Source organism: Danio aesculapii, chromosome 19 (assembly GCF_903798145.1).
Source record: "Danio aesculapii chromosome 19, fDanAes4.1, whole genome shotgun sequence".
Lineage (NCBI taxonomy): Eukaryota > Metazoa > Chordata > Actinopteri > Cypriniformes > Danionidae > Danio > Danio aesculapii.
The window spans coordinates 48,670,801-48,689,727 of NC_079453.1; the positions used below are offsets into that span (position 1 = coordinate 48,670,801).

The following is an 18,927-nucleotide window of genomic DNA, read 5'->3' on the forward strand; positions in this document are numbered from 1 at the left end:
GTGTCTGGTTTAAAATAAATAACTTCAGTGCAATATTGTTCAGCCATAAGGATCTGAATATACATTGTAAATATAGGAAATTAGGACTGTAAGACACTTGTGATATTTAGTTTTTCTGTCATATATTGCAATAGGAATACTATTTCGCATGACGACTTGATAGCTCTATTTGGAAAATTCATCATCTTAGATGTCTGTGGTGATTTTGTAGGGAAGTGCATCTGCATAAAAATAATACTATACAAATCACAAGCATGGATAAACCCAGTAGAGAAAACAATACGTTATGGTTTTATGGAGAATATATCATTATACTCAGAAATTAGATAAACTAAAATAACACTACAGCCTGGGTTGTATAAATAATATAATGAATTTGTTAATGCACTAGATAAAAACTAGTGCTGTGCTAATATTAACTGTAACTGCAAAATAAAAGTTTTATTGACAATTTAAGTGTGTGTACACTAGGTATGTGCCGGTATCACTTTTCATGCTGCGATTAATTGATTGAGCTTTTATCAGGGTATACGGTATTATCACGATATTTTACTAGAGAAACAGGTAAAAAAACACAAAAAACTTCAGTTTCGTCAACTTAGTAACTTTAATAACTTTTAATTAACTAAAAGTACTTCAAACATTTAAATACAAATAAATATAAATAAAACAATACACAATATAAAAGTAAACTTGAGCAATTATATCAAAGTGAATGTGCAAAGGGAAACCGTCTTCGATCAGCAATCCCTCTGCATTTTTTTGGAACCCAAAATATTTCCAAACCTCTGACTTTTTTTTTGAAGGGGGATAAATTGTCGGCAGCGTTCCTCTTTCCGCCATGCTTCTTCTTCGTGTGAGGATTAGAGAGCGGTGGCAGCGGCGGCGCGCACTGTGTGCACACAGTGCTTCTACATGCGGGGATTGTTTACATCAGAGTGCGCATCAGTTCTGCGCAGCATATACAGAGTTTCTTCAAGCGGTTGATGGACAATAAGCTGAAGGGGGATAAATTGTCGGCAGCGTTCCTCCTTCCGCCATGCTTCTTCTTCGTGTGAGGATTAGAGAGCGGTGGCAGCAGCGGCGCGTGCTGTGTGCACACAGTGCTTCTACATGTGGGGATTGTTTACATCAGAGTGCGCATCAGTTCTGCGCAGCATATACGCAGTGTTTCTTCAAGCGGTTGATGGAAAATAAGCTAAGGCGCGTTCTAAGAATATAAATTCGGATCTATTATTTTTCACGGTATTTTGAAGTGCCCGCGATAACAATATCGTGCATATTCATTACCGTGATTTATCGCATAACCGAATACCGGCACAAGCCTAGTGTACGCTGAATATGTATTATGTATGTGAAAACACACGTGTATGCATTTATTGGAGAAAATGCTTATATGTAGATCTAAAATATATGGAATACAATTATATATACTTATATATATATATATATATATATACACACACAATTAAAAATCTATGTAACAAAGTTGTTTTGTATAGTTTAGTTTTTATATATGTGTGTGTATCCCATATACATAATAAACACATATTAACACAAATTATTATGTCAAACTTATTTTGGATGATAAAAACCTATTATTTCTTGTCCCTGATTGATTTAAACATATACTCTGTGGTTAAACTTTGAAAAACTCACAATCACCATGCAAAGTGATTATTGCAGATACACACATTGTAGTGTTAATGCTATATAAAAGATATATTGTGCAGCCCTATTGCAGTGCTGCTTATTTTTAACAAAACTCTTTCTGACCTTGTCCTGTGGAGGCAGCAGTCGACCCAAACGTCGGTGCAGCGTTGGCTTGCTGACCGAAAACAGGGGCAGAACTGGGTTTGGCTCCGAATGTAGAAGCCGGGGTAGCGGACGTCGAAAACGAAGGCGCTGCTGATCCGAACGCAGGAGCACTGGGCTGAGATGCACTTTGCCCGAAAATGGGGGTCTGTCCGGAACCAAAGCCAGATGAAGGAGCAGCAGAACTGAAGACGAATGGGGACGGGTTTGCAGACGGAGCTGGAGCTGTGAGAGAAAAAATTTATGAGACATTTGTAGAGAGAGATTTTGGAATTTACTGCCATATCAGCTTCTCTTCTAGATATTTTATAGCAAAATCAGATCAAATTTACAACATATTATAAATATAACCACTTTTCTATAATAAAAATATATATATATATACACAAATAAAAAGACATTCAACAGCAATAAAAAATACATAAGATAAGAATGTAAACCAGTTTAAGGTTTGGCACATTTGTAGATGACCATATGCAAAAGTCAGAAGCAGTGCTGGGTAGATTACTTTTGAATTGTAATCCATATTGGATTACAATCTAAATAAAATTTGTATTCTATAATATAATCTCTTAAATTACATATTTATGGTAATGTAATCTGGCTACTTTTGGATTACATTTAGATTACTTTTGTGCTAACACTTATTTGATGGGGCATGTTAAAGTAGGATAATCTCATACTATTTTTCACGGATGCCAATAAAAAAAATATTTTAATTCTTAATCAGCAACAGCCTCAGCTTCTTTTTAAAGTGCAATGACGGATGGCTTATAATTCAATATACTAACTACTAATATACCTTGCTGTTAGTGACACAGAATACAACAAATCCACGTCTTATGATTTTTAACGTTTACTTAAAATAAGTTCCTCTACAAACCATGTTGCATCACAAAAACATATTTCATCTAAAAAACACTGTATCAATGAAAAATTGTACTACTACTACTAATAATAATAATAATAATAATAATAATTATAATAATAATAATATTGCAAATGCAAACTACAAACATATAACCTATGTAACCTATTTAAAATCAGTTTTATGACAAAAAGTTGTAATCTATAAAAATACTCTAATTAGAAGCACGATGCAAATTACACATTGACGATCGGGGGGTGTCAAGTTTTTCAGTTTTGTTTGGTAATATGCCTTAGTGAACCTAATTTATGTATTTTTAATTTAAATACATCTAATTTACTTGAGGGAGTGTGAGTGGTTCTCAATGACATTTGTGATATTAAGTAAACAGTGACAGGTTTGCTTTCCTGCACCTATTAAACGGATGACCAAGAAAGACTGCACATATTTTTTATCTTACTGTTTAACTTCCATGTGTATAATAAAATACAAACTATGCAGCTAGATTTACAGACATCTACAAACACCTTTTTTTTAAGGAAACATGTTTTGTGAACACTTACACTGTCTGATGGTGCTCTAGATTTGACTGTTTGAAACCGATGAATTAATATTTCTGGCACATACATGTACTCACAATGGTGTGAACCATTATAGGGTCGGTCAAATGTATATTGAAGTTATCCATTATTTTAATTATTAATATTATTTAAGATACAGATCAGAGCGAACTATTTCTTAACTGTTAAAAGGGCAGATCCCCCATACAGCTTGTTTTGATGTCCTTCAGGGGGGCTGGAATCAAGCGTTGATTAGGAGGGGTCAGAGCTAGGGTTGTGACGATGAGGAAATTTCCCCACTGGTTAATCGACATGTGATAACACCGGTAATACCGGTATCACCGTGGGGGTGGGGGTTTCCTCTTTTTTCTGCTTTTAAACAGCTTATAAATGAGTCTGTATAATACTTTCACTTTAGCAGGAATTGCCATCAAGCGCTGCATAAGGGCAATATAGCCCACACACTACACAGCATACACTGGCAAGATTAAGTTCTGAACTCCTCAGGACCAGTTTTATTTGCTTTGTTATTTGAGTGTTGTTCCTTTTTAAAATAGCCTACCTTTTATTTGTAAAATCTCTCAAGTTAATATTTGCTATCTGGTAATCTCCCTCAGAGATAATGGAGTTCAATAACGTGGTGCGCATATGACTATTGACCAACACCTCCCTGTAAGTTTACACACTGCATAGACTACAGCTCTAGTGTGTTATGAACTGCATGTTTTAAATGACAGCGAGACGTGCTACATTTAGTTTTTATAGCAAAATATGCATTATGACCCAGTATACAGTAAAATAATATTTTTTTGAATGGTTTGCCTATTGGCGGCGTATAACCGTTAAGCTTAAATAGGCTGAGCATATATTTATTCATATTAAAACACATTAATACAAATTAGCCACCCTTTGATTTTTTCCGTTTCCATATATTTTTTATCAAACGAAAAATGCAATGAATCGTTTATTTTGGTTTTCATTTTATTAAAATATAATTATTAGGAGACACAACTTCTACATAACACTGGCTCTGATTGCGTTTTTACAGATATCCTAAAGATAGACTTTTTGGCTCAAAGATATTCATGCCTGTTAATTTCAGTGCTGTATTTTGACAGATTTCGCAAAGGCTTCATTTATTCTACCTGTCAGCTGGCACCTGCCTCAGTTTTGCACTTGATTTGTGAGTCTCCATATCGATGTCTGGATGGCAGCGTGAGAGAGATGAGATCAGACCTCAGATTCGATGTGTGGCCGCACATCACAGCTACTTTACTTCAATTTTTTAATACTGGCTCATCTAAATTAACTTTTCATATCGATTAAAAGCCGAAATATTGCCAGACAGACGAAGCAACTTTCGTTTTTTGAAGAGAGCGGCCTCAGTGATAAAATACACACACACAGGTTACACTCTTGTCGGCCTATTCATTATTGATTTTTTAACATTAAACGCATAATAATCAAGTGCAAAAAAGAAGAGCTGAACTTCAGAAAGTGATCACAGCGGTTTCCACGATGGTTGCTTTGTTTCTCTGCAGTTGGCTTGTTAATGGTGCGGCATTGCTAAATCACTCTTGTTTTAGTGGAAAAATAAGATTATTTATTATTAAACACTGTGAGATGATGGTCGCGTGATTTTTAAAATGAGAGTATGGGTTGCGTATTTATGGCTATTGATCTTATCTACCTGCGACTCACCCATAGTTAAAACTCAAGTGCGTTGAAGGTGCGTGTATAAATTAGTTGTTTCCTCCAGATGCTGCCACCTTTGTCAGGCGAAGTTTGCAGATTGCCTCATTAACGTTTTCAGGTTCTCTTTTTGCACTTGGTTTGAACCCAAAATATTGCCAAACAGGCACTTTTGCATTGTGTTTTGACACTAAACCGTCCGCCTTTCTCTTTCTGTGAATTCGACTCCTCTCGTTCTCACGTGATAAATGAAATATGATGCATCGTAGATATGTTCAGATTTTAATTATAGCGCATGTTCTCGTCTTAAGTAAATTATTTTGAATTATATTATCCATTTAATTCAAATAAACATTTAACAAAAAAACAAATATCTAAAAAAATAACAAAAACAAAGGTGGCGACGGTGTCACGGTGGAAAAGTGATGTCACTGGTGTTGCGTCTTAAAACCGGTAACACCGTCAACACAGTCTATCGTGGCAAGCCTAGTCAGAGCCACCCAAACCCCCCTGTAAATCACACCCTGATTAGAAGTACTTGATTTTTAGAAGTAATCCAGATTATATACAATATATGCTACTACCCAGCATTGATAAGCAGCACACAAGACAACAATGGGATATTTGGTGGTAAACTAACCGGCAGAGGCAGGGGTGGAGGACGCAGCAGCACCAAATGTGAAAGAAGGGGTGGATGAGTTTGAGCCCGAGCCAAACTGGAAAGGCTGTGCTGGGGCAGCAGGTGCAGCAGAAGGGGCCGCAGGGGGAGCCGGCTGACTGTCCTGCTGCTGCTGTCCGAACACGAAAGTCTTTCCCACATTTAGTTCAGAAGAGGAATTCTGGCCAAACACAAAGGTACTGGAGGGAGCAGGCGTGGGAGCCAGGGAAGAGGTGGTGGGAGTGCCGAAAAGGCTGGGGGTGGAGCTGGAGGAAGCTGGGGTGCTGGAGGTGGAGTTGGCCATGAAGCCAAAAGAGGGCTTTGGAGCAGAAGTTTCTGGAAAGCACATAGATGGAGAGTCAAACTGTGGTGCTACAGGAACATGGTATAATATCTACAGCAGAGATCAAATGGACAACCAATTTGCACATATTTTAGCTACAACCATAATTAAAGGCACCTTGAAATTAAAATAAATGTTTAGATGAGTTAAGGATATCTATAAGCTAGTGTGTTCCACAACAAAATTTGCATTTAGAAAACAAAACTGATATAAACATCCAAAGCCTGCAGCTTGTCACCTCCACCTAAATAGTCACTGAGTTTCTCATCATATAATGACCAATCAAATGCTCTCTAGTGTCTGATATGCCCCGCCCCCTCCTTCACATTGGCTTTTCATTTGATGCAATTTAGCTCAACCATTCAATAACTGAGCTGTGATATAATCGAAATGCTATTGGCTGTTTTTTTTTAAAGGGGGAGGAGCTACTGTCCCACCCTGTTTATTTCAGTTAAGATTACATAAAACAACAAATTTTAAAAGATGCACATTTCAAAGCACTTCATGGGACCTTTAATTAGTCTTAATGGAATAGTTCACCTAAAAATCAGGATTACTGCATCATAAATTCTCCCTCATGAGGTTGAGACTTTGTAAGTTGTTCTGGTGTTGAACACTGCTATATTTTTTGAAAAATAATAATTAGTGCCACTCACTGAATTCAATCGAAAGAAAAAAAATGACTATGACCGTCAATGGATATTTTTCAAGATATATTTTGTGTTCAACAAAGAAATTAAAATGGGTTTTGAACAATTAAAGGATGAATAAATTATTTTTGGGTAAACTATCCATTTAAAGGGTTATATGATGTTGCTAAAAGAACATTATTTTGTGTATTTGGTGTAATGCAATGCATATAAACAAATAAATAAATTATTCACATACTGTACATTACCATTTCTCATCTCTGCCTTTCTGAAACAACAATTTTACAAAGCTCATCATTTCAAAAACTGTGCCATGCTCCGATTCATCAGCCATCCATCAAGTGTGTTGTGATTGGCTGAATCCCTCAAGTATGTGATGGGATTTATAATTTACAAGAATATTTGCAGCCTAAAATGACTCAAAACTTATGGCATAATTGGTATCAATTACTGCATCTTGCTGTGAAAATACACATCTTGTTTTTTAATAATCATAATAATTAGTTTTTTAAATCTCAAGAACCGTTGGACTTGTAAAGTCCTGGAGGGACTGGGATATGTCACGTCCTTTATTTCCTTAGCAATTCAAGGATAAATTTGATCCAGAATATGTTGATGACCAAACGTATTGATCAAATTTGCCTGGATGACTTTCAGAACACCTTTACAGTAGAAACATCTTTCTTTGCATGTACATTATTGACGTCAATCTTTGTGTTTGAATAAGGTGTTTTAGGTAGATGGAGAAGCCTTAACTTAAATCTTTATCTTTAATTCTAATCTTTTACAGATCTTATATATAAACGGAAAGCTTTTAACACACCAAAAGACAACAGAATCAATGAAATTGTGTCATACGACCCCTTTAATACAGATGTTTAGACTGAACTAAGTATATGCACACGTGCATCTGTTGAATCCATGAGATAACAGGATGCCTACCCCATCAAATTGCACCCTCTACACATGGAGGCAGAGATGGAGGAAGACTGGATTTTGAAGTGACAATTGGGATTGTGCCATTAAAAAGGCAAGACAGGCAACTCCCTCCAACTGTACAACTGTAGACACCCTCACTTTAGGAGATCAGAAAAGACTATGGAGTTTCACTTACCTGTTAAACTCTGTCCAAAAGCAAAAGATGGCTTTGGGGGTTCTGTTGACTCGGCAGGTTTCCCAAATGTAAGAGCAGGCTTGGGCAAATCCTTTGGAGGGTCTGGCTCACTGAAAGCAAAGCCTAAGTTTGGTGTCGGTTTCTCAGCTTCCTTGGAGGAACCAAATAAGAACGTACTGGAGGGTGCCGAGGTGTCCTTTTTCTCTTCTGGCTTTCCAAAGGTAAAAGTAGACGTCACCAACGTTTGCTCTTTTGTTGCCGGTTCCCCAAACTTTGGGACAGAAGATTCTGCTACTAAAGATTTGCCAAACACAGGGAGTGCGTTCGCTGCTGTTGTGGTGGTGGTGTTTGAAACGGTCTCTGAGGGAGCGGGAGCATCTTTTTCAGCCTTGGACTGAGGCACAGGGAAACTAAAAGATGGATTTGAGCCTCCTTTCTCACTGGGTTTAGCTCCAAATAAAAACGAAGAGTTTTCAGAGCCAGAAGCCATCCCACTCCCACCACCAAATTTAAATCCTGTATTAGACTCCTGAGTTTTACTCTTTTTTTCGAGCGTGTCATCTGTAGATCCACCGAACGTGAAGCTCTTCGTTGAACTCTCTTTCGTGGCTGTGGATTCTGACAAGGTGCTAGCAAGTTTAGCACCACCAGAAGCTGCATCTGAGGACGAGCCTCCAAATTTGAAGCCCTCTGAACTTGAGGATGACAACCCAAATCCAAATTTAATTCCTCCTGTGGAGGATGAATCTGAGAAAGTGCCTCCAAATTTTAGTCCAGCAGAGGAAGAGGAGTCTGAAGAGCCCGTACCAAACTTAAAACCAGATGAATTTGAGTCTGTGCTGTTGGACTGAACGCCAAAAGATGAACTAAAACCTGAAAAAACAAAGCAAGAATACTAGTTATTATCCTACTTCAAAACAGTCCGCAGCTGCTGAAAAATGACTGCAAGAGCACTTTACCTTTGGACTCTATTTTAGCTCCTGGTTTTGCTGACAGGCAGGCCACACACTGCTGGTCCTCTGCTTTATTCTGAACACAGCACACGTCACACTCCCAGCTCCCCTCAGGTTTCTTAAACTTGTCTCCAAATCCTAACAAAGGAGCAGCAGTGCTTACAGGTGCAGACGCCGGAGTCGAGACCGGTGCAGCTGCAGCTCCTGAAACACAAGAGCAATGACATTTTATTAGGAAGCATCACAACTTTACTAGGAAGAAATAGAATATTTCTTTAAGCATAGTCTTCAGTGTAAGAATTAAATTAGATCCGTTTCTTATTAAAGCTACACAAGTACAATAGAGTAATAGTGTCTTTTGTTGTTAATTTTATAATGATAAACAGTCAGCAACAGGAACCCACGTGGATCTGATATATTGTTACACGTGCATTTTATTCTTAATGCTCTCGACTCTTAATGTTCATTACATAAATGAGGGTTTATGTGAATAATCAGCTGCATTGACAGAACTTTTGCATATTTTGAGTTTAGGTGCGCAACTTGAGCTTTAAAGATTTAAGGCCCAATCCCAATTCTACCCCTTAGCCCTACCCCTCGTTTTGCACAATCACGTCAAGGGGTAGGGGTGTCCAATTCTCTTTAGCTTGAGGCGTAGGGCTAAGCGGAAGGGGTGAATACCCCCTCGAATGAAGATTAAGAAAATTTCCCAGAATACACCTGTTACAATGGCAGTATTGCTGAAACCGGAAGTCAGAAGATCCACAAATTTGTATTTTTTTGTCATTATTACAAATTTTTTACAACAAACAAGCACGTTTTAATATATTCATACCGTGTTCGTGTTTTACCGTCATGCTTTAAAAAACAAAAAAAACAAACAAATAAGCGAAAGATTGAAGCAGTGTACTGACGCTGTGACACGTTACCTGATAGATTGAACAAACAAGAGTCGTTAGATAGAATAGAGGCGAGATTAATTAAATATCACGTTTAATAACTATAGTGAGACACGATCCAGCGGTACATCCTTGATGAACTGTCCGACGTGCCCTGCTCTCTGGCCTGACTGCTGAAACTCAGACACAGCAGCGCATGATAGTGTTTGTGTGTGTGTGGTCACGTGATGTGTGTTTAGTGTGGAAGGAGGGCTGTTCAGAAATGCTAGATGAAACGTATTAGTGTAAATGGGATCGTGTGTATTTTTCACGAGTGGGCAGCTGTGGCATCGGGTCGGAGGATTGCGTGATTGCTCATCAGCATCGTGATGTCTATCGGCCATGGCATCGCCTATTGGCCCAACCCTAGACAAATGTTAATTTTAAGTGAACTATCCCTTTAAGTTATGGAATAGTCTTCCAGTGCACATATGAATTGCCTCTATTTTTAAATCTACTCTTAAAGCTTATTTCCTCTCGTTGGCATTTATAGTTTGATTTCATGTGCAAAAATTCGTTATTTAAATTAATCTTCTCCAGTTGCAGTGTGTTTTATTGTCCTTATTTTTTTAAATTATTCACAAATTTGTCTTTGATTTTATACTCTGCTGTTGATTGCGGTTGTTTTAAATGTGCGATACCAATACACATTGTATTGCAACATCAGACAGATATAGGGCATTAACTGGACAATTGAAACTTTACCTGGTTTAGCGCTCAGGCAGGCTACGCATTTCAGATCCTGAGCCTTATTTTGAACCATGCACACATCACAATCCCAAGCCCCTTCTGGCTTCTTAAACTTGTCCCCAAATCCCAACAGTCCAGTTGAAGTGAAAGCAGCAGCAGTGGTTGTTGTGGTTGTAGAGGATGAAGACTCGGAGGCAGACGGTAGAGTCAGGCTGGATTTTACTCCAGTTCCAGGTTTGGCTGTGTCACAAGCTACACATTTAACTGCTTCCGGTTTGTTACTGACCAGACATGTGTCACATTCCCAGCTACCGGCCGGAGGAGCAAAAAGGGAACTGATGCTTGCAGGAGCTTCTGCGGGTTTACTGTCCGATTTAGAAGAGTCTGTGTTGGGTTGTGTTGCGAGACAAGCCACACACTTTTTGTCCGAGGGCTTGTTTTGCAACATGCAAGTTCCACAGCTCCATGATCCTGCCGGTGGCCTAAACTTGTCACCAAAACCAGAAAACGGAGCAGATGTTGTTGATGTGGACTGTAAAGATTTATCGGTCGAATTCTGAGAGGGGGACGCAAATCCTGAAAGAGAAAGCAAGCAAATAAATAAATAAATACGAGTTTCAAAGTTTCATCCTGGAAGAGAAAGCAAGCAAATAAATAAATATGAGTTTCAAAGTTTCATCAAGAGAAATTAACAAATGAGGAAAAACAAATCATACCAGGACCCTTGAGTATATCCAGCACACTGCCCTGTTTTAAGACCTTTGCAGGTTTAAATGGTCCTTCAAACTCCTTTTCTTCACTGACCACTGATTTGACTGTGAAAATACAGGAAAAAATATTAACACCATAATTGTCCCTACAGAAATAACATCTGCTGTGTATTTATGATTATCAAATTCTCTTTTCTTGTTGCAATAACAACTGAAGCTTTTATTATGACAATATTCACAATATTATCACAATATTCCTCTAAACTGTAAAAAAAAAATTAATTTAAAATAATAATTTAACAGGTATAATTAGAAATAGCTTTTGAACACTTACATACAATAAAGCAATACACAATATATATATATTAAATATATTTCATTAGTAAACATTACTGTCAAGATTAAGTTAACGGTGAGAAATAAACACTACAGTTACATTGAAACCTAAAAAACTCAATTTTATTAGGCATTAACATCACCTAAAATTAATGATTTTTTTTCCAGATTTCATCATGAGATTAGTTAAATTAATGTTAACATGGAGTTTTGCTGTTCATTGTTAAACAATAGCAGTGAAGGAGCTATTTATTTATTTTTGATTAATTCTGTATGTATTTACTTATTGTATTTTCTTTCTGTTTTGAGACAGAGAGAGAGAGAGAGAGAGAGAGAGAGAGTTTGTGCCCCCTACAGGTCAAAAGTTCTATAAAGCTGAAGGTGACTGTATGAAGACGTGGCTGACTGGGCGTGCACAGCTTTTTGACTTTCAGCCATTCTGTTTGTTTTTTAGTCCAATTTATGATCGTTTATTTATCTAAATAATGATCGGTTCTTGTTTTGTTTCTGCAGAACAATTATACCTGTTCCTCCTTTTGATTATACATCATCTCTTGACTTTTTTTATTTACAACCAAGCGTCAAAAGATTCTCCAGTTATCACCACATAGGACGAGCAAAGGAAATTTAAAACGCTCATACAGCGTAATAATAATAAATTTAAAAGAACATTCAGGTTGTTCATATATATATATATATATATATATATATATATATATATATATATATATATATATATATATATATATATATATATATATATATATATATATATATATATATATATACACACACACACACACACACACATACATACATATACATCCATACATACATACATATACATTCATATATATATACATACACATACATACATACATACATACATACATAGGGCTTTACATTAACACCTGCCAAATGCGTGTAGGTTTCAGCAGTGGCGAGTAAGACAGACACTCCCACTAGCCATATTGGCTGATTGAAAATTTTTTTCCTAGATAATAATTCTTAAAAGTAGGGTTTGACAATAAGGATGGTCCAATATGCATGCAAAAGCGATCTTAGAATTGAAAAGCAACACGACTGACAAAAATAACTGCGTTCGCAACTTCGAGCGAGCAAAGCAGTTGAATACCGAATGAGATGATGATAACTCGTGCTAACAGCTGAGGTGATGCGCGCTCCCATTTCCTTTCATAAAGCAACTGTGTCTAGAAGCACAACTGATGCGATCGATTACTGTGCATATGTTTTGTTAAATAAAAAGTTTTAGTATACAGATATATTTTGCTTGTTTTGACACATTTAAAATTTGTGGCTAAGAAATAATTAATTGTTTATGTTTGGTGTGGTCAGAGATAAATTTGGTAAATCCTTCAATTTGAGCTCTGAAATTATGTGAAATAAAAACTAATTGTAATACTATGAAACCATGACCCATTTACTCATGATTATTGAGCTTATACACGATACACAAAAGTGAAATGAATGAGGAGGCATGTGGAGAGAACGCAAAATCTAAATCAAGTAATTTTAGCATGTCAAAGTCATATTTATGTGTATAAAATATATTTTCCCAACAATAAAATTGTAGCGATTGGCTAGTAATGTTGGAAAACTACTTGCCACAGTGGCTGGTGATCAAAAAAAGTTAATGTCAAGCCCTATATATATATATATATATATATATATATATATATATATATATATATATATATATATATATATATATATATATATATAAACACACACACAGTATTTTAAAAGTGCCCACAATAACAATATCATACATGTTTATTATCACGATACAGTGCATTACTGAATATCAGCCATGTTGACTGTGGTGCAAAACAAGCTTTTTACCTGGTGCTACTGAAGGAACAATTTTTCCATTGGAGAAAGAAGGTCCCGTTTTCATAGTAGGTGCACTGAAGGTGAATCCAGACTGCAGGGAAGAATCATTATCATCCTTATTATTAGATGCAGCGTTCACACACATTTTTACAACTAAAAACCCCTTGACATTTTCCTGGACTTCAGTAAATTTTCATGACCAAATGTTTCATGTAATGTCTACGTGGTAAATAAAAAAAACAATGCACATTTAAATATAAACCACGCAACAACCAATTTAGTTTAAATTATTTTTTTTATATCTATGTAAAATGTATTTACATAATGCTTAAACACTAATAATGTGAGAGCATGTTTTTGGCCAAGGACTGAAAAGAAATAGTCAGCTCACCTATATTCTTCAACAGATATTTGAAGAATTAATTCAACAGATATTATACAGATATTTGTTAAACTAATTTCCATGACTTTTCCAAAACTTTTTCCAGGCCTGGTAAATGCCATGTCAAAACTCCATGACTGAATGAACCCTGTATATGAAGCCTGAAATATAAACAAAAGCAAGTAGACTTACTGATGGTGAGAAAGATGGAGGGCTGGCAGCTGTTGCCTTGACGATAGGTGAAGAGAACGTGAAGGGGGCAGATGGTGGTGTGGATGGTGCAGCCGGCTCCTGATTAAACAAATAACAAAGGTGATACTAGCTCCTATTATTCATCCACCATAACTGTTAGAAGACTCTTTCAGTTTGATAAGTCGAGGCTCCATACAAGAAGAATTCTGATTGGTCAAAGAGAAGTGATACCTTATTCGCTGTTGGTTCCTCAGAGACTGTTATAAGTGGTTTTGTGCTGGATTTGAGGGAGGAGGTCGGAGGAGGAGAAGAGAAAGTAAATGTTGGCAAGGTGAAATTGCTGGGAAGAGAAGCAGGCGGCAGATCTGGTTCCTCAGCAACCTATAAGGAGAAACACTCATGTGAGCATTTAAGCATTCTGGTGGACTGATTCAAAACAAGTTCTAATCAAAAGTGCACAAGCAAGAGCGGTCACAAAACATTTAAGCAAATTGATTTTGAGATTTTCAAAATGCACCATAATTCTCAGCTTTCAACAGCAGACGGCGCTCTGGGCCAGTTTTTAAACAGCAGACGGCGCTCTGGGCCAGTTTTTAAACAGCAGACGGCGCTCTGGGCCAGTTTTTAAACAGCAGACGGCGCTCTGGGCCAGTTTTTAAACAGCAGACGGCCCTCTGGGCCAGTTTTTAAACAGCAGACGGCGCTCTGGGCCAGTTTTTAAACAGCAGACGGCGCTCTGGGCCAGTTTTTGAACAGCAGACGGCGCTCTGGGCCAGTTTTTGAACAGCAGACGGCGCTCTGGGCCAGTTTTTGAACAGCAGACGGCGCTCTGGGCCAGTTTTTGAACAGCAGACGGCGCTCTGGGCCAGTTTTTAAACAGCAGACGGCGCTCTGGGCCAGTTTTTTAAACAGCAGACGGCGCTCTGGGCCAGTTTTTAAACAGCAGACGGCGCTCTGGGCCAGTTTTTTAAACAGCAGACGGCGCTCTGGGCCAGTTTTTAAACAGCAGACGGCGCTCTGGGCCAGTTTTTTAAACAGCAGACGGCGCTCTGGGCCAGTTTTTAAACAGCAGACGGCGCTCTGGGCCAGTTTTTAAACAGCAGACGGCACTCTGGGCTAGTTTTTAAACAGCAGACGGCGCTCTGGGCTAGTTTTTAAACAGCAGACGGCGCTCTGGGCTAGTTTTTAAACAGCAGACGGCGCTCTGGGCTAGTTTTTAAACAGCAGACGGCGCTCTGGGCTAGTTTTTAAACAGCAGACGGCGCTCTGGGCCAGTTTTTAAACAGCAGACGGCGCTCTGGGCCAGTTTTTAAACAGCAGACGGCGCTCTGGGCCAGTTTTTTAAACAGCAGACGGCGCTCTGGGCCAGTTTTTAAACAGCAGACGGCGCTCTGGGCCAGTTTTTAAACAGCAGACGGCGCTCTGGGCCAGTTTTTAAACAGCAGACGGCGCTCTGGGCCAGTTTTTAAACAGCAGACGGCGCTCTGGGCCAGTTTTTAAACAGCAGACGGCGCTCTGGGCCAGTTTTTAAACAGCAGACGGCGCTCTGGGCCAGTTTTTTAAACAGCAGACGGCGCTCTGGGCCAGTTTTTAAACAGCAGACGGCGCTCTGGGCCAGTTTTTAAACAGCAGACGGCGCTCTGGGCTAGTTATTAAACAGCAGACGGCGCTCTGGGCCAGTTTTTAAACAGCAGACGGCGCTCTGGGCTAGTTTTTAAACAGCAGACGGCGCTCTGGGCTAGTTTTTAAACAGCAGACGGTGCTCTGGGCTAGTTTTTAAACAGCAGACGGCGCTCTGGGCTAGTTTTTAAACAGCAGACGGCGCTCTGGGCCAGTTTTTAAACAGCAGACGGCGCTCTGGGCCAGTTTTTAAACAGCAGACGGCGCTCTGGGCTAGTTTTTAAACAGCAGACGGCACTATAGGCAAACTTTTAACTGCAGACGGTGCTTTAGGCTAGTTTATAACTGGAGATGGCGCTGTAGGCCGTTTTTTGCTGCAGATGTCGCTCTAGGCTAGTTTTTAGCAGCAAATGTTGCTTGAGGCTAGTTTATAACTACAGATGGTGCTCTAGGGTTGTTTTGCTTTTGACTAAGTCGTTGAAGTTGGCTTTAATGGCTGCAATTAATCTAAATAGCTTTACTATGAACACTTGTATTCGCCTACACCTTCAACTTAAGTAATGATAATTTTAGGCTTAAGTTGTATTTGTAGGGAATTGAATGGAAGCAAAGCACATCTGTGTGTAAAGCATACAGTGTTGTCTGCTGTAAAAAGCTAAGCTCAGAATCGAAAAAAAAAATAGCAATGCATTTTGGGGAAAGAAATATATAAATAAAATTGCAAAAATCAATTTCCTGCAACAATTCTAGTTTAGAAGCAACAAAATCTGACCTCATCATCAGGCCGCTTGGATGAAGGTCTAATGGCCCTTTCCCTTTTCATTTTGCCACCACCTAAACCAGCGCTGTTAGCAGCTGGGGTGCTGGACAAGGGGTATGACAATGTACTTGTGCTGAAAACAAAAAGAATTGACAAATTGAGTTTATATGCCATCCCAGGTCCTATGGTAAGGAGTAAATAATTCTAAAAATTCTAAACACAAACTGTTTACTTACCTTGGAGGAGGAGCCTGGGCGGGTTCTGAAATCGGAGGGGATTGTCTTACCGGCTTCAAGACAGAGAGAGGAAAAAAATATTATAACCAATCAAAAGAGGAGGATTGAAATGGGGTTGCCAAACGTACCAACTTCAGTACCAATTAGTGCTGAAATTCAAATGTGACTATCCCAGCATTTAGCACTTGCATTTTGAGTGCTGCCGATTCATAAACACAGCTGACTGATGCTCAACAGATTAAATATAGAGAGTAAAGATAGATAATATGTCATTTTATACAATGTGCATCCAGTCCCACAGCTCTATGTATATAGAGTGCGGGTGGTCACGGGATTTAAATTTAAAGTGCACGTAAAGAAACTGCATTAATGCACATTTAAAGTGATGTCATTATCCTGCATATTGACAGCGGCTCCCTGATACACATTTTATAGGACTACACAATATTATATAACATCATATATTGTATTATATAACATTATATATTATATAATATTATATATGTGCATCCCACAGACATACAAAACAGGAAAATCTGTTATAATGTGGAACTATCACATCCTTGAATGAATCAATCATGATAGCCTGAGTCACAAATGTTGTAGAGGCTGGAACCAATTTTACCACACTGGCTCTGGGTTGTTAATCGCTCTGCAAATGCATGTAAAGCATGTTTTTGTTAAGGCTATAATCAAAATACATTGTCAATACAGATATTCTTAAACTTAAAAAAATTGAATGACCATCATAGTGAAATTGAATGCTTTTAAATGCCATTTACTGGCCTTGATTTTTAGCAAAAACTACTTAAATGACTTTCAATGCTTTTAACGACCCATGGAAACCCTGGTGGACATCATGAATAATGGCCATTCAGGAGTGTTTAAGAATCTGCTCAACAGAAGCCAAATGTTAACGGGAAATTGACATTTTTAAAGCTACAGTACCAACTGGTACCGAAGTCAGTCCTTTTGACATCCCCACACCCAAACACACATTATGAATTTTAATGTATGACACATTGTGCTAGAAAGTGCACTCACAGTCTCTCTGCTGGTTTTTTCCACTCCTCTGTTCACTCCACCTGGGGTGAGCGATGGTCTAAAGGATATTGAGCGATTACCAGACACTGCAGCAGCTGCAGGGACCACCAGCTTCTGAACAGGTGGAACTGACGGCTCCAGCTGTGTGTCGATTGAACAACATTACAAATACTGCAAATACATCTTTGTGCAAAAAATATTGGTCTTTAAACTTCCATCAGCTAAATATTACTAAATAAAAAAGCTTCATTGATTTGTAATTAAGCATGCAAGGGTTTTACATTCAGATTTTCAAGATAGCTTTGCAAGTTCTTTGCTACAACGAATTAACCCATCCAGCAGGTTGTCAAGTCTCCTCACTTGAACAGCAAATCAACCCAGACAGCACTGGATATTTTGCACTATGGACATCCGCCACAAATGGTTATTATAGGCTTTAGGTTTCTGGTGCTGGGTGAATGGGGACATTGTTTGGGATTAGCAGCCAGCTGCTACAGTTGTTAACAGTTAAAGACAAGCAGCAATAGCAAAACGACCGTTGTCAGTTTTACCATATGCACTAATACACAGCTGTAAATTTATTTTAAGCTTAAAAAGTATATTTTGTTTTTTTGCAGATCCAGATCAGACCATTCTACTGTCATTATCTGAAACGGAGAAGTGTTTTATTCAATCCAAGTTTATTTGTATAGAGATTTTCACAATAATTAGTGTTTCATAGCAGCTTCACAAAAGGTTCACATTATCGGATTACAATCAGAAATGTTAAGGAGTTGTTTATAGTACGGACATTATATACAAACATATTTAAACTGCTGTTACAAAGGATATTGTGTCTTTACAAAAAAGGTGATGTCTGTATGTTCAATGAACTATTTATGTATTAAGAGTAATATAAAATGCACAAAACTTACCCTTTTCCTCTTCGCCTGGTAATTTGAGATGTCAAGGTCTGTGTGATTCAGTGACTGAAAAAACAAAACAAGAAATGTTTTATTAAACTGTAAACCAAACCTTGAGTCAATTTAAACATTTTACAGAGTAAAATAGAGAACTCACAGCTGACAGAGGTGATGAAACTGTAGATGGAATTCTCTTTGCATCCTGCAATGATAACAAAAACATTTATGAAACAATCTTGCTGATTAAATCTAAAAGAGACTGCTGAATAACAGCTGAATTTAAAAGCAGGATGTGACACTCATTCATTCAACAGTACACTGTAATTTAAGACTTTGTTAGCCAAAATTACTAACAACAGGAACACAACTTTAACTCTTCATCATGTTTTGGGAAGGAACTGTTTCGTCATCATAATTTTAGGCTTGTCATCCATGTTTAAGCAACTGAACTGGTGTAGTTTGGTTATATGCATGATCAAAACAGCACACTGTCCCCGAGCACCATAATGTCATCTCTCATAAAGGTTTGCAATTTTACAATGTAAACAGTGACTAGAAATCCTCTTTATAGATTGGTAAAACCACTTCTGTGCCCTCACCAGAACCATTT

The 18,927-nt window shown here is 38.0% G+C and overlaps 1 protein-coding gene across 2 annotated transcripts in view; it reads right to left on the bottom strand.

Moving 5' to 3' along the window:
* Positions 1 to 18,927, bottom strand: part of nup153 (nucleoporin 153) — a 38,867-nt gene that overhangs the window by 3,519 nt on the left and 16,421 nt on the right. For both annotated transcript variants that reach the window (XM_056479411.1, XM_056479410.1), the window contains exons 7-20: positions 18,475 to 18,519; positions 18,330 to 18,383; positions 17,416 to 17,556; positions 16,372 to 16,424; positions 16,148 to 16,268; positions 13,987 to 14,136; positions 13,756 to 13,854; positions 13,191 to 13,272; positions 10,998 to 11,096; positions 10,297 to 10,857; positions 8,660 to 8,857; positions 7,701 to 8,573; positions 5,576 to 5,929; positions 1,777 to 2,040 (exon numbers count right to left, since the gene is read on the bottom strand). In XM_056479411.1, coding sequence (XP_056335386.1) covers positions 1,777 to 2,040; positions 5,576 to 5,929; positions 7,701 to 8,573; positions 8,660 to 8,857; positions 10,297 to 10,857; positions 10,998 to 11,096; positions 13,191 to 13,272; positions 13,756 to 13,854; positions 13,987 to 14,136; positions 16,148 to 16,268; positions 16,372 to 16,424; positions 17,416 to 17,556; positions 18,330 to 18,383; positions 18,475 to 18,519 — 3,094 coding nt within the window. The remainder of the gene's footprint in view (positions 1 to 1,776; positions 2,041 to 5,575; positions 5,930 to 7,700; positions 8,574 to 8,659; positions 8,858 to 10,296; positions 10,858 to 10,997; positions 11,097 to 13,190; positions 13,273 to 13,755; positions 13,855 to 13,986; positions 14,137 to 16,147; positions 16,269 to 16,371; positions 16,425 to 17,415; positions 17,557 to 18,329; positions 18,384 to 18,474; positions 18,520 to 18,927) is intronic.